The sequence below is a fragment of the Peromyscus eremicus genome, chromosome X (genome assembly GCF_949786415.1).
Source record: "Peromyscus eremicus chromosome X, PerEre_H2_v1, whole genome shotgun sequence".
Lineage (NCBI taxonomy): Eukaryota > Metazoa > Chordata > Mammalia > Rodentia > Cricetidae > Peromyscus > Peromyscus eremicus.
Genome location: NC_081439.1, coordinates 30,900,106 through 30,925,415, shown reverse-complemented (window position 1 = coordinate 30,925,415; position 25,310 = coordinate 30,900,106). Strand labels below are relative to the sequence as shown.

The following is a 25,310-nucleotide window of genomic DNA, read 5'->3' as shown; positions in this document are numbered from 1 at the left end:
GCAAATAATTTCTTTTTTAATTTTTGAGATTAGATCACTTCCCCCTTTCCTTTCCTCCTCCAAACACTTCTATATATCCCTCCTCACTCTTTTACAAATTCATGGCCTCCTTTTCTCATTAATTTCTGTTATATGTACATAATGCATACACATATATATTGCTAAATATAACCTGTTCAGTTTGTATAATATCACCTGTATGTATGTTTTCAGGACTGACCACTTGGTATCAGATAACCAGTTGATGTGCTTTTCCCTGTGAAAGACTATGTTTCCCTTCCAGCATTCCTTAGTTGTCTGTAGTTCTCTGTGTCGGGTTGAGGCCACATTAGCACATCTATTGGTGCCTTCCTTGTTCGGCTAATGTTTAGATAGTCATCTTGGTGAGACTTTATGAAAGTAGCTTCTGATATTACTAGGAGACACAATCTCAGAGAAAAGTTCCTGATTCTATGCCTATTACAATCTTTTGGCCCTTTTCTACAATGTTCCCTGTGCCTTAGGTGCTGGAGTGTTTTGTACATGAATTCGTTGGGACTGGGCTCTACAACTCTGAATTTTGATTGGTTGTGGTTTTCTGTAATGGTTTCCATCTGCTGCAAAGAGAAGTTTTCTTGATGGGGCACAAGGACTACACTTATCTGTGGGTATAAAAAATATTTAAATTGTTGATAGGGATTGTGCTGGTTCAGTAAATTAGTGGTTGTAGATTCTCCAATAACCATGACTTGGTTGCACTGAATAGTCAGTTATGTTTCCAGTACTAGGCATGGTTTCCCACTTGTTGAATGGGTCTTAAGTCCAATTAGAGAGCTATTGGTTACCTCCAAGGTGTTACTGCTACTGCTACGGCTACTGCTACACTCTTAGGGTTATCATGCCATGAGGCTTGTTGCTGTGGTTCCTAGGCATCACAGCTGGGTAGAACTTTTGGTTGCCTCCCTCCTTTGGAAGCTTGCATGGCACCTTCGGATACCATGAAACCTAGTCTAGAGGGAGGAGGCATTCAGGTCAGCTCTAGCTCAGGGTCAACCAAGGGCAAGAGCAATAATCTGAATGTTTTGACAGTCTCTTGGACAACCCTGATCAACAACTCAAAAGTGGGTTTCTTGTGATGGCTTTTGGGGTTTTTGTTAGGTGTTTTTCAGCTCTTGGAGGAGGCACTGTCAGCCCAGAAAGGAAAAAGTTTGGTTAAATTATATATACATATTTATACACAAATCATGTGTATTATAGTATTTTTGTAAGTTATGATTCTTGATGATATTCACAATCTGTATTAGTGATCCGATTGGAGAAATGGGAAAGTGGGGGTCTCTTTAGGGAGAGGACATGGGAGGTAAATACAGAAGGAGGGAGGAGGGTAAAGGAAGAGTAACCGGTTATAATTCATCTGACTGGGAAATGGGCAAGGGGGGTCTTTAGGGATAGGGGAGGTAGCTAAATCCAGGAGGAGGGTGAAATAACAATAGCTTCACTTTTAAAGACCAAAAGCTGACTGACTTGTTAGTGCAAAGAAAATTGTCCATGGGTTAATAGATAGGCATTACCAGAATGTTATAATTTAGCTCTTTGGGATTTCATCTTACATACTGTTGAGATATAAGGCAGATAGGGGGAAAGCTCTTCCTCAACAGTGTGTCCATCTCATTTTAAAATTAATTATTTGAGAATTTCAATGTACTTTGAATATATTCACCCCCTCAGCTCCTTCCTTTACCACCCGCTCCATCCATTTTTCCCTTCCTTCACAATTTTGAGATTAGGTCTTTTGCTTTTTTCTTGTTTTGTCATCAAATCTAGTTTGTTGCCCAGCTTGTCCTGGGATTGTGACTTGTTCTGTTGTGTGGTCAGCCAACCCAAAGTCACATTATTAAAAAGGCCAGATCCAGGACAGGCACCAAAACTACACAGAGAAACCCTGTCTTGAAAAACAAAAACAAAAGTCCTCAATTCTCCCTCTCCCAGCAGCCATCAATTGCTAATAGTCCCTCAACTACTTGTCAGGTTACATATTCATCTTCATGCCCTCTATGCCGGGATTTTGTCTAGCTAGATCTTGCACATGTTTTCTGCATACTATCCACCATTTTGACCAGCTCAGTTATCACAGCCTTGTTTGTATTCCTGCCATCATTATTTTGAGAAAGGGACTGATTATCTATTTTACTTATAAGGGCCATTTATTCTCAGAATTAATATTTTCATTTGTCTCTATGTGATTATAAGTGGTAACAGAGAAAAGACTACAAAAAGAATGGAAGTATGTGGATGGAAATGATCATAGTAGCCAGGCATGACAGCTTCACAGATAAAAAATTGGGACATAAAGTAGGTAAATAACTCGCACAAGTAGACAGTTACTTGGCAATAAAACTGTAACATAAAATGTCTTTCAATGTAGTTAATTACTGAATCTTTTTGCTATTATGCTTAATGCCTCTCTCTATCTTTTACAATACGCCACACTCGATGATACAAGGAAAAACAATGAATTTTCTTTTGACTAGACAACTGTAATTAGTAGATTAAAATATAATGGCAATGTTTATACTTACCTCACAGAGTTGTCATGAGTACCACAATAATAACAACTCTGTTTGCCTATGAACATCAAGTGACATGGAAATGTTTGGTAAATTACAAAACGTGTAAATGTTGGCAGCTATCATTATCCATAGACTGAAATGAAGCAGATGAAATTAGATAACTCCTAAGATCCTTTTCTACTTAACAAATGTTCTATTTCTGTGTTTTTTATTTTTGTTGTTATTATCTCACCTATAGTCACTTTCCCTCTACTACACACAGTGTGATACACTGTATCCACACATTTGGAGATTATAATTACTTTTGCAACATATGATCTGTTTAGGTGGCTAAAATACACCAATCAGTAATACTATGGCACATTAAGGAAGGATATTTAACAAAGATAGTAACAGTGCCTCTTACTTAACAAAGCAGTAGTGGAATGCTGAACTTTTACCACATTTCTTGACCACTAAATTCTTACAAACATAATGAGTGATTAGACTAAGTCATGCATTACTATGGATTCTAAAGAAATAAATGCACACATCATCCAAAAAATAGAAAGCTGAAAAATGGAGACAAATAAAATTCCAAATGAAACAACACAAATCAAGCTTACACATACATATAATACAAAATGGGGGCCACAGAAAATAAAAGCAAAAATAGCAAATGGAACTATGTCAACCTAAAAAGTTTTTGTATAACAAAATAAATTATTAAAAAAAAATCCCATTGAAATAGAAGCACATGTGAATCCCTGGATTCCATTCTCAAAACTCCCAGGACAAATTACAAAAATGGAATAGGAGAAAGAAAATATTTGCAAACTATATATCCATAAGGAATTGTTACCTAAAATATACAAAGAACTTACATGTCAAATGAATAAAACATAAAAACCAAATAATCCAATAAAAACTGAGCAAAAGACCTGAGTAGAAATCTTGCAAAACAGATAGAAATGGTCAATATCACTAATTCTCAGGGAGGCTTAAAGCCAGAATGAAGTATTGTCTTCCTACCATTACGATGGCAATTATCAAACTGTCAAAAATATTTCAAGAATGTTGAGAAATGGAATCTTTTGACTATTTTTCATGGGAATATAAATTGGTGCAATCATTTTGAAAAATGAGGAGACCTGCTACACATCATGATGATTATAGTAAATAACAATGTATTGTATACTTGAAATTTGCTAACAGGCTAGATCATACCACAGACACAATTGTGTAAGGTGACAAATATGTTAATTACTTTGGATATGACAATTATTTCATAGTATATACATATGCCAAAGTATCATTCATATATATCTTACATCTATAGTTTTATCAATAATATTTCAATGAGCTGTGCTGTGGATGATTGATTAATAAATAAAGTGCTGATTGTCCAGTAGCCAGGCAGGAAGTATAGGCGGGAGAAGGAAAGAGGAGAATTCTGGGAAGTGGAAGGCTGAGAGAGAGATGCTGCCAGCCACTGCCATGAGAAGATGTTAAGATACCAGTAAGCCACGAGTCACGTGGCAACTTATAGACTAACAAAAATGGGTTAATTTAAGATATAAAAACAGATAACAAGAAGCCTGAGCCATTAGGCCAAACAGTTTAAGTAATATAAGCATCTGTGTGTTTATTTTATAAGGCTGTGGGACTGGGGGGGCTTGGCGGGACCCAGAGAAAAACTCTCCAGCTACAGAGCTGGAAAACTATGAGTAGATAGTTGTAAAAGGAAAAATAGCTAAAATATATTTTTAGCAAAGTGAAGCATGCTAAGAGTCTGGATACCAAAGTGAAGAGAGTAGCACGTGTAGAAAAGCATAGGAACAAGGATTAAGTGTATTCAGGGAAATAAGCACAATTTGATTTGACAAATTCAAACTGTGACACAAAACAACTGAAATTTGAGCTATGAGAAGAAAAAAAGAAACTTAATCGTTATCTATTTCCCTCCCTTCCTTCCTTCCTTTCTTTTTTGTTTTTTTCAATACAGAGCTTCTCTGTGTAGTCCTGGCTGTCCTGGAATTCACCCTGTAGACCAGGCTGGCCTCAAACTCACAGAGATCTGCCTGTCTCTGCCTCCCAGTGCTGGGATTAAAGATGGGTGCCACCACTTTTTCCTGATTTGATATAGTAAAGCTGATGATTTATCAGTCAGTTAGAAAATATATTCTAATTATAGTAGTACTTCACCTTGATCAGCATTAACACACATTGAAGCTAGGAACTTTCAATGTCAGAAACAACTATATTTTCGTATATCTATAAATATTAATAGACTCATAAGTTTTCATATAAAGAGGCTACTTAACAGTCAGGCTGTCTGTTAACATTCCATCCCACTTTTATGTTAACAAAAATTGAGAAGCAGAATGCAATGTTTACAAGTAATACTTACACATCTAGAAAATTTCATAAACATGGGCTAGAAGATATATGCTAATGTGTCTTTGAGGAAGAGTTCTAAGCATAAATGGAAACTTGTTAAGAATTTTTCGGAAATAAGACAAAATTTCAAGGTGTCAATGTGTGTGCTTGCTACCTATGCAAGTCTCCACTTCTTTCTGCCATTTAATGTTCTTCAAAGTTATAAAACAAATAGAAAGACAGCATTACCCATCTTTTCCAAGACAGTAGATGGAGAAAATAATGAAATGACAGGGACAAAAAAACTAATATGGGCAGTTCAAAACAGAGTACTAGAAATGGTAGTTCATATCAACTGCAATTCCAGTTGTCTTTTGCTGATTGATAGTTACAGGCTATTAATCAATTTAAAATACACAAATTAATTATACAACTACAGTTCTGAAATCTTTTGAGGCAATGGATCCCATAAAGAAATAATCATGCAGTGATAGGAAGGCTAAAAACTTCATCTGTCAGTGAATCTGGTTAATTCTTCCATACCTTATATGATATTACTTTGTAATAGTCTACTTGATATAAACATAATACTCCATATATATACATATACATATATATATGTATATATATATATATAACTTGAATATCTGGAAGCTAGAAAAGCTTTGCATTTCAAAGAAATGTTACCTTCATTGTATGAATACAAACACACACATATATATATACAACATATATAATAATATACAACACAATATATAAGTTATATAATGATATATAGTAATATATAACATTAATAACATATGTCACATAATAACATATAAGTTATATATACAATAAGTTACTTATTATAAATTAGTGTATTCCATATAAAATGAAACCCAATTCAGCTGTAACCATTTTAGTTTTTCACTTGAAAATGAAAAGACTGTTACAATAGTGCAATGAGTAAATAAATGAACCCCTTAATATATTAAGATTATGGGGTATGGAGAAAACGTAGGTTGATTATTTACAGAGCTATTCAGATCTCTAAAAATTCCAAAGGATTTCAGTTTTCCAAGATTTAATAGAAAGCCTCCAATGACTAGAAAGTTAATTATATTGAGACATAATTTCTGTAACTTTAATATCTTTTTAGTCAGTCTTAGGAAGCAGTGAATTAATTTCCATAATGAACTATGTTTATTTATTCTGTATGTGTTGAGTCTATTCTTTTTTTTTTTTTTTTTTTTTCGAGACAGGGTTTCTCCGTGTAGTTTTGGTGCCTGTCCTGGATCTTGCTCTGTATACCAGGCTGGCCTTGAACTGACAGAGATCTGCCTAGCTCTGCCTCCTGAGTGCTGGGATTAAAGGCGTGCACCATCACTACCCGGCTTGAGTCTATTCTGAATCTTTCCTATTAAACTCTCAATACTTTCAAAAAGGAACCTTATAGACAACTGCCTTGTAACTTTAATTTCTCTAGGTGCTGCACAGATTCTATAAAGTTAATTCACCTTATAAATGTTTCATTACACTGCTGCTCAATGCTCAGTTTCTATAATAAATGTTTTACAGATGAGTTATAAAAATGTAACTTTCAAAACTCATCATTTGAAAATAAAATATGTAATTGCCAAACTCATAGTACATTTAGTTTCTTCATACTTCTATTTTCTACACAAAAGGATTGAGTTTCATAGCTTTAAAAACATTCTGAATGTGATTGATTCTGATTTTAACTTTAATGTGCATGATCTCAGCAGATATTTATAATAAAAATAATCAAGCCTTTCTTTCCATAAAGTTTTGTATTGCATAAAAGATATCAAGAAATATTCATACAATGAAGGTAACATTTTTGTAATGCAAAGATTTTCTAGCTTCCAGATGTTCAAGTTATTCACTATAAAGACCATCTAATGTATCCTAACGAAAAGAAAAAATCTATATGATAGCAGTAAGGGAAATTTTCCCCTTGAGAAAATTTTAATTAAATAGTTCAAGCAAAAATAAACACCATATACTTCATAAAGAAAGATATACACTAATTAATTCTTCAAGTTTTCCCACCTGGATGGAAGAAAACTGAAAATATAATTTATTCAAATAAATTCCTACTATTAGCATTAAAAAACTCACTAACCCATATATCTTTTATCTATTTAAATTGTATTTTCCTGGGCAAAGTAAAATCATTTCTTTTTGGTAAGTGCAGTATTGTAAAAGTACCATTTTCTTAGACACTTGATTAATATTCTAGATTGATGACAATGAAGACAGAATACTTAAAGCCTAATAAATCTAAGAAATAGCCGTAGCAGAAGCCCAAATTATAAGCTTAATTTGATATGCCTTCCAAGAAAATATTCTACATACCAGATCTCCATTTAAGGTTTCTTAATACTAGCACTGAATGATCACAAGCTAGAATTTGATACTTGGGCAAAATTCAACACGCCGTTTACTTTCTCTCAACAGGTTACATTTAAACATTTCCGAACATGCACTGCCTTTTTAAAAGGAGAAGTAAACTTTTTAGAGTGACTAAATTCAGTGATAGACACATAATATGTTGTAGGAAATAAACTGTGTGCTGATGTACTATGCCTTATTTCCACGTACAAGCCCTATGAAAAAACACACAGTTTACTATGTTACCTGTCATGATGACCAGGAGTATTCTAGAGGAGGCTACCCTTTCACATGTGGCTCTGAAGTGAAGAAATGATATAGTAGATCTAACAACCAGGGTAGATATAGATTATGAACACCACTATTGAAGCCAGTCACATTTTCAGATTGCTTCTGTAGCATAATCTTTCTTATCTTGAGTGATATAATCCCCCAATACAAGGGAAAAATAAGATATGCATATGAATATACAATGAATGTAGTTTAATACAAAAACTATGTCATTAATTTTCTAGGGTATCTTTTCATTTCAAGAAATTTGGGTACAATATTTTTCAGAGGTACTATGTCATTCTTTACACTGTAACACATAAACAGTCTCAGATTACTGCCACCTTCATGTAGGTCTATTCTTTTGCCATATTGGGTTCATCAACAGTTTAATCTCATTTTTGTAAGTTTAATTCAACCTAGCCTTTTCTAATTACTTAATTCTGATCAGTTATTCAGGCTGGTACCATTAGGCACAATTTCAATAATTTTTATTTTACTTATTAGGGCCTAAACTCACCTGAATTACCTATTTGATGTTGGTTGTCATTCTGACCCCTGTGGTGATATTTTATTTGTGATGAAATGTAGTGATATTTTATTTGTGCTTTAATAAATAAAGTTTGCCTGGAGATCAGAGGAAATAGCAAGCCATTTTAAGTAAACAAAGAAGTCAGGCAGTGGTAGCACATGCCCTTAATCCTATCACTTAGCAGGCAGGATCTCTGTGTGCTCAAGGCTATACTAGGGAACCAAGCCAAGCTGGTGACACACGCCTTTAATCCCAGTACTAACCATAGAGTTCTGGAGGCCTGTACAGACAGGAAATGACAGAGCTGACCAGGAAGAGGAAGTGATGTAGATAGACAAGAAAGCAAATTAGATGGCAGAACAGCAAGGCAATAAAAGCATGGGTAGACAGGAAGTAACTCGCATTTGGAAGCTGCAGAGGTGGTGAGGTAAGGCTGGCAGGTGGCTTTCCCTATTTCCCTGATCTCTCTAAGGCTTTCACCCCTATATTTGGCTCCATGCTTTTTATTTAATAAGACCACTTACAAATTTGTCTACAGACCCCATCTAAAGTGCTGCATTATTAAAAACCACATCTTCAACTAGTTACTCTATATTTTTGTTAGTTTGCTGATTTCATTTTATATAGGTATGAAAAATATGTCATGCAACCCATGTAAAGACTAATATGTAATCTTAATATGATCCAGGCACAGTCTGATACATAATAAATGATTAAAATATTATTAGTGCTCCTTGTTTATCTAGCTAGTTCCTACCCTTGTCTGTTGATAACACAACAGAGTCTACCACTGATTCTCCTTTAATTACAAGTACATAATAAAATATCTGATGCTACTCTCAGCTTTAATAAATGAAACTCTTTGTAATGAACAGCAGTGAATGCAGAGACTAACGAATGCACTAGGTCCTGAGAGTAAGTGATGTTTCAATGTTTATCCCTAAACAGCACATTTATACCTATGGTGAAATTTTGTTTGTGATCTAACAGATAAAAGCTTGCCTGAAGATCAGAATGTTGCAGAGCTAAGCCACTAGTTAGCCATAGAGGCCAGGCAGGGGTGGCACATACCTTTAATCCCAGCACTCAAGAGGCAGAGGCAGATGGATCTCTGTGAGTTCAAGGCCACTCTGGGCTACACAAGATTGATCCAGTCTAAAAGAAAAACAGAGCCAGGGAGTGGTGACACACACATCTTTGATGCCAGCACTTGGGATCTCATACCTTTAATCCCAGCACCAGCGAGGTGGAGCCTGGAAGTGACATGGCAGAGCAGAGAGAGGAATATGAGACAGGACGAGACAGGAGCTCACTGTCCTTTCAGCAGAGGGGTTGGTGAGGTGAGAGGTGGCTGTGGCTTATTTCTTTGTCCTCTGATCTTTCAGCATTTATCCCAATATCTGGCTCCAGGTTTTTATTAAGACCAATTAGGATTTGTGCTACATATACCATCTCACCTACTGCTCAGGAAACATTCAGGAAGGAAAGACTGAAAGAATATAATAGCTGGAAGATAAGGAGAAGTCCTGTGAAACGCTATCTTTCAGGCATGACTCAACCCATGTAATCATGAGTCTATATTAGCAGCAGCTGCCTGCCTTGGACCTACAAAAAACTGGGCCTATCAACAGGCAATCACGGACTGGGGTAGGTCTCATAGGGCCATAATCTTTTTATTGGCTATGGGTGGATTCCAGGGGAGGGACAGATACTGTCTACCCACTGATGAACCTAGATGTTCTTATAGGTAGATCCAGATTCATGATAACACAGATGACACTGGCTATACTCAGCAAGTTACAAAACAAAACAAAAATACATGAATAGCAGTAAGATAGTACAAAGGAACTAATAGTTGTAGTGTTGATAACTCCTGATAAGCATCACAAAGACATTTGGAAAACATTTCAGAAAAAAATGGCACAGCACTAAATAGGAGATAGACACATCTGTAAACCAGAACCAATAAAGAGTTAGCTATGGAAGATTCAGAACTAACAAAGATGTCTTTATTGATACTTTGATCTCCCATCTAGTTTATTTTAAAACACATACTATCTGTAGCATTGCATTGTTCAGGGACATTATATTTCATATTTAAGGCTCTGATTTCCAAGTTTAATACGAGATCAAAACTGTTGTTTTTAAGCTACAAATGATTCTAAATGATGCTAGGAATACACACATGGATTTGGAGAGGGAAAAAGTAGACTGGATTAAAATTTTCCCTATCTTCAAATCAAGTCTGTGCCTTGAACCTCTGGCCTTCTTCATAGTAATTCCTATCTTGTTCATTTCCTCAAATCACTATGAAGGATGTTGGTATTGACATCATTGTTTTAACCCTTCTCCCTAAAGGTACAAAAACTAAGAGGAAAAGGATCAGAAATAAGCCACTTTAGAATATGTGCAACTAATTTTGTATGTGCCACAATCGCAATACAAATGGATTGCAAAATTAGTATTTTCTGGTTAATTCTCTTTTAGGTCATTGTTAGTATCAGAGTAGTTACTAAATCTAACTTAGAATTTTTATAACCTTCTTTTGGTGAATTTTTAAGGGGAAAGGTATGCATTTTTTCAGCAAACATTTATGTGCCAGGTACTAGAAATGCTGAGGCCTTCGGCTTTCACCCAATCTATCATAGAAAATCTCTTAGAAATGTATTGGTATTACTCTTAGCTTGAAATTTTAGTAAAAGTAATCACCATATGTTGCAAATGGTAGCACACCAGGGAATATCTTGTGAGGCTTATTGTATTCCCTCTGAGGGTCAAGATCTATTAACATACTTTTCTACATCTGTTTCCTTACACCTAACATTTGGCAACTGTTTCTTTCACATTACATAGGCATAATGGTAAAATTTACTTCTTAGGATTTTTTTGGAGAAAATTATAAAAGCTTTTGAAAGGTGAATTATATATTAAAATATGTGACAAAAATAGTTCATGGGTTGAATGAAAATGAAAAAATGTAATAAGCAAAAATATTTTGAGAAAATGATGCAATGTATCATAAACTGTATAACAGTATATATGCTTTGCTGTATAACTAAATGTGTGTATACACTCAAATATCCATGATCAGGAGAATAAACTTATTAGTGAATATGAGCAGGACACAATATTATATTCAGTGAAATGAACTACAGCTATAAATCAAATAAAAATTGAGAAACATACTAAGTGAAAAAAGTGAGATGCTTAGTGACAATACTTTTCTAAAGCTCAAAGACATGTATCATTAAATATGTTTAGTGAGGTATTATAAATGAATCTTTAAAGACAAAAAAAGAAAATGACAAAAGACACAAACCACAAGAGACAGTAGGCAGAGAAGATGCAGGAGTAGCTCAATAATTAAAACATTTAGCATTCCAAGTATTAATTTTTTTTTATTTTGCAATACAATTCAGTTCTACATATCAGCCACAGATTCCCTTGTTCTCCCCCCTCCCGCCCCCCTCACCTTCCCCCCAGCCCGCCCCCCATTCCCATCTCCTCGAGGACAAAGCCTTCCCCACAGACTGAGATCAACCTGGTAGACTCAGTCCAGGCAGGTCCAGTCTCCTCCTCCCAGGCCAAGCCAAGGGACCCTGCATAGGCCCCAGGTTTCAAACAGCCGACTCATGCAATGAGCACAGGACAACAGAGAGGGAGAACAAGGAATAGGAGACCATGGTAAATGAAGACCACATGAGAATAGGAAGAACCAAGTATTAAATTTATAAGATCAATTTGTATGATATTTATTATTATGCTCTATAGCAAACATGCCACATATATTCTTTTGTAAATATAGAATATTGCACATTATAATACAAAATTTAACTATAATATAGTAAATAAGGCAGAAGTATGAGAAATAGTACATTGTCAATTCCCATCTAAAAGAACTTAACTAGTGCAGTATAAACTATCTATTCTTTTTGGTACAGAAAATGCTGCAGCCTACATCTTTAAAAGTGTTTTGACAGGATGACTTTGAGGAATTTCTAGCATGCAGTAATTTATTCACTCATTCTTTCATCCTGAGCCTTAAGAAAATATGTAACTCAGTGATTACTTAAGATCATGAAAATTCTTATGCATGTGTACTTTTATCTGATTATAACATTCTAACCCACTAATAGGCCTTTGAAAACATACAGTTATACATACATTTAATGTACTATCAACTTTGCTAGTTCCACTTTTATATGTGTATTCAGATAAAATCTTCAAGCTATTTTGCTACTGTCTCTAATACTTCTATTATCTGACTTTTGATGTATTATATTAGGATAAAATAGGAAACCTGAAAAGATAAAAACACTGCTTCTGAATTATTAAAGCAGCTAAAGAAAACGTAAAGGATAAACTATAGATGAATTGAATTAAAAGTATTAGTTTAAATATGAAGGAAAAATAGAATCAACTTTCATACTATCTTCACTGAGTATGCTGAATTAATATAATTCATACTGGTTAAAAATTATATATAAGGCTTGCCCTGGTTTTTGGTCTGAAATGCTCTAGTTTCAATCCCAAGAGCCCTGTTCAGTTTTCAGGTCACCTAGAATGTCTGATTCAAGAAGGCTCAAGCACTAACCCTGAGGATGCAGCAAAAGTATTTAAAGCTGTGTTCAAAATGACTATGAGACAACTCTGGCCCAGCTTTTCATGCCTTAACACTGCATGAACTAAAGAATATATATTCTGCCTGTTCAAGTACAATTTAGTCCACCATTTTACATCACTAAATGTATGTAACTAAAGTTTGCTTTATTGATACATATATTTTGTATGACTACTATACATTGACCACAAAAATGGACATGTTTTGAGTTGTACATGCTCAAATCTAAGTGATTTATAAATGTAAGTATGAGTGGCAAGTTCATATATGACCAACATTAACTTCTGCATTACATTTAAATGTAAATGTTAAGATATATTCCAAAAGACAAATTAAGATTAGGTAGACTGACAGCTATTATTAAGAATTTTTCTGTGAATAAATCATTAATTAAAAATTTAAAATGAATTCTAGGCTACATTTTTTTTACAAATTCTGCAATATTTTCTAAGTATTTATAAATTGTATACTCTAAAATATAAATCAAAAATTCTATTTCACTGCCATAAAAAGTTATAATGTTCTCACAAGTGATTAGCTTGAGTAACTAAAAATCCCAAAGTTAAATAGATAAAACTAATTAAATTTTAGTGAGACAATTTTTAAGAGATATATACTCAACTTGTTCATTTATATTTTTACTTTCAAAATCATAATTGTAGGATAGTTAATATAATATTCAATTTCATTTTATATAAAAGGTATTATAAAACTAAATGTCTAAAAAAAACAAAAACATAATTTAAGTGAGATTGCTCAGCAAAATAAATTCTTCAGTATGGCTATTTAAAGTGTATTAATAAAATAATACCTTTTTCTTTTCTTAAATATGTATTTATAACAAAGTAAAATAACTATGCCAGGTAAAAATAGAGCAAAGTAAAAAAAAAAAAGCTCAGAAAAACAGAACAACTATTTCAAGTAAAAGCATTTTGCCAGTAATTGAATTTTTAAAAGAAAGTATTCACTCTGAGTTCAATAAATGGAAATCTGATTTAAAAATGTTTTACAACACTTGAAACTATTTTCTCAGCATATAATTCAAATATAAGTGTAAATTTTGGCCAAGAAAACTAACAGACAGTAATAGGAGAAAAAAATGTACATTTGGTTTTTAAATAAAAATATTTTACCCCCTTATCAAATCTCTTGTTACATTCCTCTTGTTTTTCATTTGTCTTCTCGTAGCCATTTTAACTCCCATTTATTTTGATCCTTCCAATAACTTTGAGCTAGATGTGATCACTTATGGTTACAAATTGTAAAAGCCATTACATGAATTTTTCAGTGTGGACTGATATTCAGGAGAGCTGGGTTGCATCTCCCCAAACAAACTGCCTTCATCCTTGTCCCTTGTCCCAAGTACTCTCAACCTCATCAAGGCTTTACCTTTCAAACTGACAACACTTTAGTGTTCATTTTCTTAATTAGTGACAATCTCAGTTTTTGTCTGAAGTAGAGAATATTAAAATGGTACAGTAGATTTATTTTAGGTTATGCTGATACCCACGAAGACAGGTATCATGGCAATTATTTCAATGCTGACAAGAAATGCGTGGGTACCTGTCTCATTTTTCTGATTCAGTTGCTGACAGGGCTCTAAAAAGAAGATTCAGTTCTTTGTGAGAATTCTTTCCAGTTAAGATTTTTAAAACAAGTTTCTCCATTTTTTCTTGTGTTTTTATAACGAATTTTATGTAGGGAACAAAATGTTAGGGAAAAGTATCTTCAAATGCTTCAAAAATCTCAACCTATCCAAACACAGAACAAGAAAAAATGATATAGATTAAATTAGACTATGTAAATTCCTCCAAATGGAGATTTTCAAAGGAAATTTATAGTGTTTTTCCTCTTTAATTTTAACATTATTCGAAATAGAAGTGTCCAACATCAATAAGAATTTTCCACTTACTTTATTGTACCACCCCTTTGTGTTAAGAAAGGGAGAAAAGCCATTTATGACAGTTTATTTTTAGATATTGATCATCTCATCTTGCTGCAAAGGGAATAAAAATAATTAAAGTAGAGTGAAAAATCATTTTAAGCACAGCATATTTCAAAGCATAAAACTGTTCAGGTGAGATTTCTTGAAAGCCTGGTAATAAATGCATGGCCTAGATATTTTTTAAAGTCTATTCCTTACTTATTCAAGTTGTCCTTTTAAGTGGCAGCTAAAGTTTAATTTCTATATTTAGGTACTTCATATATTTCCAAATAAACCTTTGGCTACTATTTATATAAAATGGCGGGATTAGACATTTTGTTGGATGTTAACTATATGTAATTTATTTTAAATATAACTTTAGGAATTGTTTATGATAGGTTCGTTTGTCAAACTTAAACTAACATTCCTTTGGTGTGCAAAAAAATCCTTCTTTTCTTATAATCTTAAATTCACTTTGGGAAATTTTTTTTTTTAAATTTTTATTTTGCAATACAATTCAGTTCTACATATCAGCCACAGATTCCCTTGTTCTCCCCCCTCCCGCCACCCTCACCTTCCCCCCAGCCCGCCCCCCATTCCAATCTCCTCCAGGGCAAAGCCTTCCCCGCAGACTGAGATCAACCTGGTGGACTCAGTCCAGGTAGGTCCAGTCCCCTCCTCCCAGGCCGAGCCAAGGGACCCTGCATAGGCCCCAGGTTTCAAACAGCCAACTCATGCAATGAGCACAGGACCCAGTGCCACTGCCTGGATGCCTCCCAAACAGATCAAGCCAATCAATTGTCTCACCCACTCAGAGGGCCTGATCCAGTTGGGGACCCCTCAGCCATTGGTTCATATTTCATGTGTTTCCGTTTGTTCGGCTATTTGTCTCTGTGCTTTATCCGACCTTGGTCTCAACAATTCTCGCTCATATAAACCCTCCTCATTCTCGCTAATTGGACTCCCAGAGATCCACCTGGGGCCTAGTCATGGATCTCTGCATCCAGATCCCTCAGTAGTAGTCTGTCCATAGATTCACTATTGGGAAATAAACAGTTAACTATTTTATTTCATGATTTTATCTATCAGTCCTCATTCCTATTGATACTATGGGCAGAAACAGAACACAGAGCTCAGAAAACCTTAGATTGTATCATTATAGCAGAAAAACAGTGCAGTAATTCAGAGATAAGTTTTGTCTACTAATATACAGAATTCCTAAAAGATACATTTTGTTAGCATTAGGCATCTGTATGGTGTTTCAGGAAAGATATTTTAGGCTAGCCTGGAATACGGTTATGAGGATAAATAATCACTTATTATTTATTTTTACCTTTTATAGCACTGATGATTGAAGGAGTGCCGTATACATACAAGACAAGTGTTCTATCACTGAGCTATGTCATCAGCCCTCATAATCGTATAGTAACTAATAAAAGGAAATTTAATATGATGGATATTGTTGAGGTTTTTTAAAATATGAATAAAAGAAACAGAATGGAAGCTTTTTCAGATGAGAGTTAATTAAAAAGAGTAACACTTAATTTATTTTTTTCTTTCTTTCTTTGCTAAAGACAAATGAACACATGCCAGCCACAGAGAATAATTTTGCTCAGTCAATTTCTTTTTAACCAATAGTGTATATAAACTAAGAAAGACACTGTTTCTGTCTTTAAGGAGTTCTTCACTAATGAAAGTAAGATAATTGTTATTCATAGCATATAACTGCCCCAGAAAGTATGTGAAATGCTATGCACACAACAATGAGGACCTCTACCTCTGCTCACACAACGAATTATACACCAAAAAGGGGGATAAAAGAGAATTTTACAAGTCACTAGTCTAATCTTTTACAGAAAAAAGGTGAGCAGTGAATGTGTGGGAAAGTAAAAGACCAAAAGCAAGGTATTACACTTAATTTCAACTGTAGCAGGAACAACATTACAATAAAGACTCAATAGTGAGAGAAGACAAAAGCACATGCGGGAAATCAAGAAAGCTTCACAAATGAAGTAGCATTTCTCAAAGTCCTTAAAGGATAGGACATAATTTTAATAAGGCAGAGATGGAAGATATATAGGACATATTGCACAGAGGTATCATAAGATGAATAGATAAACTAAGAACTGTTTTACTAATGATAATTTATCCATATGAGTTAGAGTACAGTTAATACATATGGGAGTTCTTGAAGATAAAACCAAAGTTATGCTGGAACAGCATGTTAGCTCGCTTGAATCCCAAAGGAAGAAGTCAGACTAATGATAATTTATCTATATGAGTTAGAGTACAGTTAAGACACATGGGAGTTCTTGAAGATAAAATCGAAGTTATCCTGGAACAGCATGTTAGCTCCTTTGAATCCCAAAGGAAGAAGTTAGCAATTCATTTGTAAACAGCAACATGGGCTTAGATTTGCAATGACTAATTCAATGGTGATCAATTCTATACTGATAGACAGATTAAAACAGGATGTCATGACATTATTTATTAAGAGGAATTTGCATTTAATGTTTCTTTTAAGGAACAACAGAACTAGGTACAAATTAGGAATGAGGAAAACCAAGGAAAAAGCCAACAACGTAAGATTTTGTTCAAAAGTAAAGATGACACATCAAACAGGACATGTGATGGGAAAATGAGAATGAGGTAGAAGTATATGTGACAAATGTCATGAGCTACTGAATTTTAAAATACAGAAGCTGGTAACGTATGAGCAAAATGTCCGAAGAGGGTACACCATCATCTAAACAGAGTATATAGCGGGTATGGAGGACACAAAACGTCCTTCTGTGTTCTAAGTACATTTGGAGTATTTTAATAATTTTATGTTTGGTCAACACAATATGTATTTAAAGATCATCCTGTAAAATAATCTCTTCTCTGTTGTTGGGTAGTTTTGCTCTTTTTCGGGACCCCACCACCCAGCTCCCAAATAAATCACACCTAGAGGCTTATTATTGCTTATGAATGCCCGGCCTTTGCTTGCTTAGTTTCTAGCCAGCTTTCCTTTACTTATTCTGTCTACCTTTTCCTCTGGGCTTTTCCCGTTCTCTAACTTCCATAATTATATCTTATTCTTATTCTGTGGCTCACTGTGTAGCTGGGTGGCTGGCCCCTGATGTCCTTCTCCTTCTCTGGCTCCTAGATCTTAGATCTCCAATCCCTCTTCCCAGATTTCCCCTTCTATTTATACTCTCTGCCTGCCAGCCCCACCTATCCTTTCTCCTGCCTTGCTATTGGCCAGTTCTTTATTAGATCACCAGGTGTTTTATACAGGCACAGTAACACAGCTTCACAGAGTTAAACAAATGCAACATAAGCAAAAGTAACACACCTTAAAATAATATTCTACTACACTTCTCTGGTCTACTTAATGTTTTCTGACTTCTAAGTAGTAAAACTTAAACCCATTATTGACTTATAATAAGATGCTTAAGGAGAATGTTGAGCTGAACAGCAAAGCTACTGAAAAGTCCTATAGAGAACAGCAACAAGCCTTAGAGGGCAATATGAGAATGGGGTATGTTTTATAAAGAGTAACTGTCAATAGCAGACATTCATGCGATCTGGAGAAAAGTAAGAAATTAATTAAGTACTATTTATATGGCAGGCTCTTAAAATCCCAGAATGTGTGGGCTAGCCATCTGACATGGACTGCATTTCCATCACTGCTTATCTCTGCAGAAAAATGTTAATTCACTAGAAATGATTTCCATATTCTTCTTGAAATAATAGCTGAAGGTTAAGAACAAAGGTGTGTTGTATAATCTGTAAATTCTAAACACAGAAAACTATTTTTACCTCATATTATATGTAACTTTTGTTGAAAATCCCGTTGCGTACTGCCTTTCCAAATAAGAAAACATTGAGTATGTGTGAGTTAAGCAATGATTACTTGATGATCCTCAAGGATTACAAGCAAACTCATAGCTGCCATTTTGAATTGCAGTCTTGGTTTATAAAAACAAAAAGTGTTGGCCCACTACTCAAAAACAGCAACTTTTATTTCACAAATATACTTGAAAATATTTTCACAGTTGATATAATAAAAATAGCAATAAGTGAATTCCTTTAGTATAAAAATAAAAATAAACAATACATTTCATTTTAATTTCACAATGTTCCAATTGTCTTTGGTGTCATGTAAAAGCAAAAAAGATTTAATAACACATAATAAAATTACTATAGATTTTTACCAAGTAACAGTAAAGTGTTAATTATGTGTTTTATTACTGTGTGCACACAGACTGTGTTAAAAAACAAAAGTATATAGAATAACACTCTAGAAAATACATTAAAAATGTTTCTGATACCTTTTTTGTTTTTGTAAATTATGATTTGTTTGTTTTTACTGGTTGTCTGTATTCTAAAGAGAAAGAAAGGGCCTGGAATTGGGTGGGTTGAGAGGTGAGGATATCTGGAAGGAGTTAGGGGAGGGGAACCATGATCAGAATATATTGTATGAAAAAAAATTTTCCAATAAAAAATAAAAATAAATGTTTCTGACAAGTCATAACAACAGGAAACATTAGCTATAAGTTATGTTATTGCTATTACCTCTGTTCCCTAGAGCAATGCATGTCAACCAAAACCACCTAAAAAACTTGCAAAGATGCAAGCTCTTGGGCCCTACCTATAATACATTTGAAGTGGGTCCCAAGCATTTCACATTTCTAACAACTCTTCATGGTATCAAACAGCAGTTGGTCACACTGGACTCCACTGCTCTGGAACACAGGCCAATAGCTATGACTGAAATTTGGCCTACTTTTATGAATCAAATTTTAATGGATCCTAAATACATTCATACATTTATATGTGCCTGCTATTTTTGCCATAAAATAAGAGAGATAATTGTGATAGGTACAATCTAGCCTACAAAGTCTTAAATATTTACTATCTAGATATGGCCCTTTACAGAAAAAAATATTTATTAATCTGTACTTTCAAAATTCCATGCTTCTTTCAATTTTCTAGTTGAATTTTTTTAAAAAAGTAATTTATCACTATCAAATGTGAAGAGACACAGACCACTCGAGTACATCTAAGCTAATAAACTGTTTCCCATTACCTTTTTCCTCTTACTGGGTTGCCTCATCTAGCCTTGATGAGGCTTTGTGCCTAGACTTAGTGCATCCTGTTATGCCATGTTAGGTTGCTATCCCTGGGAGGCCTGCTCTTTTCTGAAGTGAAACAGAGGAGCTGTGGATCTTGGGGATAGAGTAGGTGGAGGGGAAACTGGGAAGAGTAGAGAGAGGGGAAACTGCAGTCAGGATGTATTATATGCGAAAAGAATAAGGAAAAGAAAAAAGAAAGAAAATAAATAAAATGCTAAAAAATGTTTCCCATCATCATGAATGTTTCTTTGACTAACAAAAGCTTTTCATCTCCATCATATAATTCTGATGAATGCCTAATGTATGCCATGATGAGGAGTAACAATGTTATTCACTAGGCCCTAAATGAAAATATTGAGAACCTAAAGTGTGAGATATATGATGCAAAAAATCTACATGATAGAACCAAAGTATACTGAAGTGAGTAACTCTATATTAATCAAATTTCCTATTTTTTGAGGAATTATAAACAATATAGCAACCTGAGAGCTATGGCTGATAATCAAGAACAGGTGGCACAAGGATAAAGTTGACCACAGTTTCCTGAGCTTATCCAATAATTTTTTGCATCACTATACATTACCCCCTTTTCTCCCAATTCCTGCATCACTAGATAATGGTACCCTGAGAAAGAAGCAGTGGCAACAGGGTACCATAAGACTTATGATGGAGAGTTGTACCTATTAATGTCAATCCTCCTAGATGTACTTTATTTAGATAAATTTCTATAGATCTACTAGTAAATTTACTTCAGTCTCTGACATTTCTCATTGTTTTATAAAAGAATTGATTCAAATTTTATACTAGTTGTTGCACTCCTGAAGGCATTTGATCTTGGAATCTCTGGCTTATATTTAAGTGAAAAATCAGATCAAGTAATTAGATCATTACCAAAAGCTCTTAGGTATATTTATTTGTGTATGTGTACACACAAAGTAAAACTATCACTATCTTAGAGCAAAAATCTGAACTTGTTGAATGGAGTTATTTAATTGTGTGAAAGTGATACAGTTTAGACATTCCATTGAAGATGAAACTGACAGACATCATCTTATAATAATGAAGTTAGGTACACCAATTCATTTTCTATCTTCTGATAAACAAAACTTATGATACATGCATACTTTTCAATAAATAATTTGCTTTTAAAAAATCATTTGCTCATTTTTGAAATATAAAATAGCTAGTAATTTAACCAAAGGAAATGCCGTCAGTCAATACCTGTTGCACGATTGTTGTTAGTTCCAAGCAGAGTTGTATGACGTTATTTCTTGTGACTGAATAGTCTGTCACAGCAGCAAATGGTGACCTACAATGGAAAAACAAAGACTGTGATTATTAAGAACAGCTTTTGAGTGAAATTCACCAAAATGAAATAGTATAACATAAGATTTTGAATAATAATGAAATGAATTGTTATAAAGCTTACATAGTGATAAAATAATATTTGAGACTCGTTTAGATTAAAATGAGTGAAATTAGAAGAATTAAAATTTAGAAATAATTTTATATCTATCAAATTTTTCTTTATAAATTTCTTAAAATTTGTTCTTTGATGCTTTTTTCAAGGCTCCTTTACTATATCAAATACAAAATAGAAAAGGAAAGCTTAATCAAAAGCAGTGTTTTATTTAGTATTTACTTTCCAAAGAAACTTAACACTTTAAATATGACATTTACTTGAAATACTCATAATTAAATGCTAGCAGTATTAATAAACTAGTGGTTACTGCCAGCTTACTATATGTGAATTACTATTCTAATTGTGACATACATACTAACTTAATATACACAGTAACTCTTCTGAAATAGGTATTCTTTTATTATTTTAGTTTTAGAAAATAGAACAATGAAGGTAGATAAATGTTTAGTGACAGAATGAGTGAGTCTGGGAGCTAGTGTTCAGACCCAGAAGTCTGAATGCAGGGCCCACAGTCATATGCAGTTAAACACTACCATAAATTTACCTAGAGTTTATCATTACTTCAATCTCATTTAAGGACAACGTATTCAGGGAATTGTTCCATTTCATGTAAGCTGACAATTTTATATACAAAGAACTTTAAAATAAGACAAAATACTTAGCAATATTTAATTGTAATGGATAAATCTTACAAATCAAATATATACCAAAAAATCAAAATCTTAACATTTACATGGCATTATTCATATGGAAATTTTATACTTAAGAAGTAATTAAATTTTAGTTAATGCAAAGAAAACCAAAGCATATACATTCCAGTGTACTTTAGAGATTTGTAACAATGGTCATGGATACTACTCCTTTCACTTTTCTAGCATTGAATTATTGTGTTTTGCTATCTGTGTATACTTTTTAGGACCCGGAGTGTGGAGAGATGGTTCAGCAGTTAAGAAAGCTTACTGTTCTTCCAGAGGACCTAGTTCAATTCCTAGCACCCGCATGGTGGCTCACAACTCCAGTTCCAGGAGATCTAATACTTTCTTCTAGCCTCTATGGGCACTACATGTGCAGGGTGTGCAGACATGCATAAATGCGTAACACTCATACACATAAAATAACAATAAAGGTTAAAAGATTTTTAAAAAGATTTTAGGATATACAAAAAAGGGTGTATGTGGAATGTTGTAATGAACTGCTGCTACGTAGAAAACATTTTTGTTTGAAAACTAAACATATAATAAACACATATTCACTAACAATATCTAACAGAAGTTTATACTGCTTACCAGCAAAACAAATGAATATTTCTCATCTAACACGATTGTAGATAAGATTCTATTACATTTAAATTGGTAACAATACATTCTAAAATTTCTATGGGCCAAGGAGAAATACAGATAGATATTCCTACAACCCAAGGCAGAGTAGGGAACAAAGTCAAGTTCCCTAATATACTATTAGGACTTAGAATTTGTCTTAATATTCTTTTTCCACAATCACTAAAGATTAAAAATTGAATCACAGAGAAAGTTAAAATAGAAAACTATCCTGCAGCTTTTTTCACATTATGTTCAACCAAATAATTCACAAATATCCTGATTTCCTAATCTACCACATACTTTATCCTATCTAATCTCTTAGCAACATCTGTCCATATTGATAACTGTCTTTTTTCCTTCAAATTTTTTTTTTGCTTCCATAACACTACTTTCACATAAACTCCTCTTTATTCTGATTACAGGTCTATATTTGTTTTCTTGAGTTAAACTTCTCTCTCTCTCTTTTTTTTTTATGCAGGATTTCTCTGCATTGCCCTGGCTGTCCTGGGACTCGTTCTATAGACCAGGCTGGCCTTGAACTCAGTTCCTGCTTCTGCCTCTGTGTCTCAAGTGCTAGGATTAAAGGAGTATGCCACCATGCTCAGCATGAGCTAAACTTTTAATCAGTTTTAAATTGTTGGTGGTCCAAAGGGCTCATTTCTTATCCCATATCTCTCTATTCCCTCAAAAAATATAAAGTATACAGTACAGGCTAGGGCCTTTTCTGATTAACTATATCAGTGAGCAAAGTATAAGAGAAATCTCTGCTATCTTGAATGACATATTATAGACAAAATAGTTAATAAGAACAATAGCCCTATTTCATAACTAAGGACATATAGCATGCTAGGAAGGTCTAATATTTTTGAATAATCAAATAAGACAATCAAAATATATTCTAATTTTTTCCTTATATCTCCTATTGGATAGTGGGTTTGCCTATTTTGATTATTCACTGGGTCAGCCAAGTCAGGCATGTCTTATTTATTCTAAATGTCCTCATTCTTTGACTCTCTAGCTCTTACTGTCCCTAGGCCTTACTTATCTACCCAAACAACTTGAATATTCTTTCATTCTTATTATTGCTTCACTAATTAAAATCTCATAGCAGTGGAGAAGATAAACTATATATATCCTAAGATTATCAGGATCTATCAGGTACTAGCACCATTTACTCATTTGGTTTTGAATTTAACCACTCTAAATCCTAGTTTGCCCACTTGTAAAGTAAGGACAATCCTTTTGGATTGTTTTGACTGAATAAGTATGACTAAAGTTATAAATGCCAAAGACTGTCACCACCATGGTTAGCATAGCAATCACTGTCAGTACTAGCAGTTATTAAATCCTGAAAAAGCCTCCAAAGTAGTATTCCTTTTTCTAGCATTGGTCTTCTCCAATCTTCTACAACAAGGAATCTTTGAAATTCACAGATCTAAATAAAACAATCACCCTGGACTGCACCCCATTGTCTTTCCCATAAAGTGCAAATGCCAAGAATTTCTTTTTTCTTATTATTTTATTTCTTTTCTTTCTTTTTTTTTTAACTTTTTTTGAGACAGGGTCTCAGTAGGTATTTTTGACTGGCTGGTCTGGAGTGCAGTGTGTAGACCAGGCTGACCTGGAACTCACAGAGATCAACCTGCCTCTTCAGTGCTGGAATTAAAGGTATGTGCCACCAAGGTCAGTTTTTTTTTTTTCTTTTAACTCAAGCTGTTAAAGCAATGTTAATAATCAAGCCAGTCTACACTTGAATTTTTCTGTGATTAAAAATAAAAAACATTCAATCCCTTTTTTCAATTTACAAAAGATTCTATAGAATTTAAAAGTTACCACAATTTACATTTTTGCATTGCTTTTAAGTACTTATTTGATTTTTGTGGTCAAAATATCAAATAGCCTCTAAATTAATTGAATACTTCTATGTGATATAGTACAAAATGTACACTAAACTATTTTCTTTAGGCTTTTTGTCACATTTCACTTCCTATGAAATAAGCATAAAATAGCCATTGGATGACTTCATGGATTGCTGTGGGTGTTTGTACATGGAGGTGAACTGAACTGATGCTTATCAAGAGTTGTATTAATGATAAAATGTAATAATACATAATACAACAGAGTCTCAAAAACTATTATATTGTAAAAATTAATTTGGAGTGTGTATACTCATGACCACCATTAGGAAACAAAAGCATTCTCTAATCACTCTATGTAATAGTATAGTGAAAAGAAAATATAATGGAATTTACTTAAATAATTTTATTTCGGGATAAATGAATGTACAGTTACAGGGCAAATAATAGTGATTGTAAATAGAACTAAAACCAATGTTATTTACGCATTAACAATTAAGCAATATCTTATTGACTAGGGCTAATATTTACTATATATGTATATATGGAGGTTATTTCAGCTTAGAGTAACATGCTATCAGGTAGGGAATAAGTGGGGAACTTGAGATGAGAACCTGGAGGCAGGAACTGAAGCATAGGCTATGGAGGAATGCTGCTTATACTGGCTCAGTCTCCATGGATTGCTCACCGTGCTTTCTTTTTTACGGTGCAATTTAAAATATTTTCTTAGTTTAAAGCTATATGATTACTCCATAGCCAGCATTATACTAAATGGAGAAAAATTCACAATCTCATTAAAATCAGGAATGAGATAGGGCTGTCCACTATCCCCAAATCCTTTTCAATATAGTGCTAGAAGCACTAGTTGGAGAAATAATGCAGGTGATGGAAATTAAAGGGAAATTAACAGGAAATGAAGTCAAATTGTTTCTATTTGCAGATAA

At 33.8% G+C, this 25,310-nt stretch overlaps 1 protein-coding gene across 1 annotated transcript in view; it reads right to left on the bottom strand.

Annotated features, from left to right (window-relative positions):
* Cnksr2 (connector enhancer of kinase suppressor of Ras 2) overlaps nt 1–25,310 on the bottom strand; it is a 237,507-nt gene that overhangs the window by 155,022 nt on the left and 57,175 nt on the right. The window contains exon 4 of the mRNA XM_059251058.1: nt 20,990–21,077. Within this exon, the coding sequence (XP_059107041.1) occupies nt 20,990–21,077 (88 nt within the window). The remainder of the gene's footprint in view (nt 1–20,989; nt 21,078–25,310) is intronic.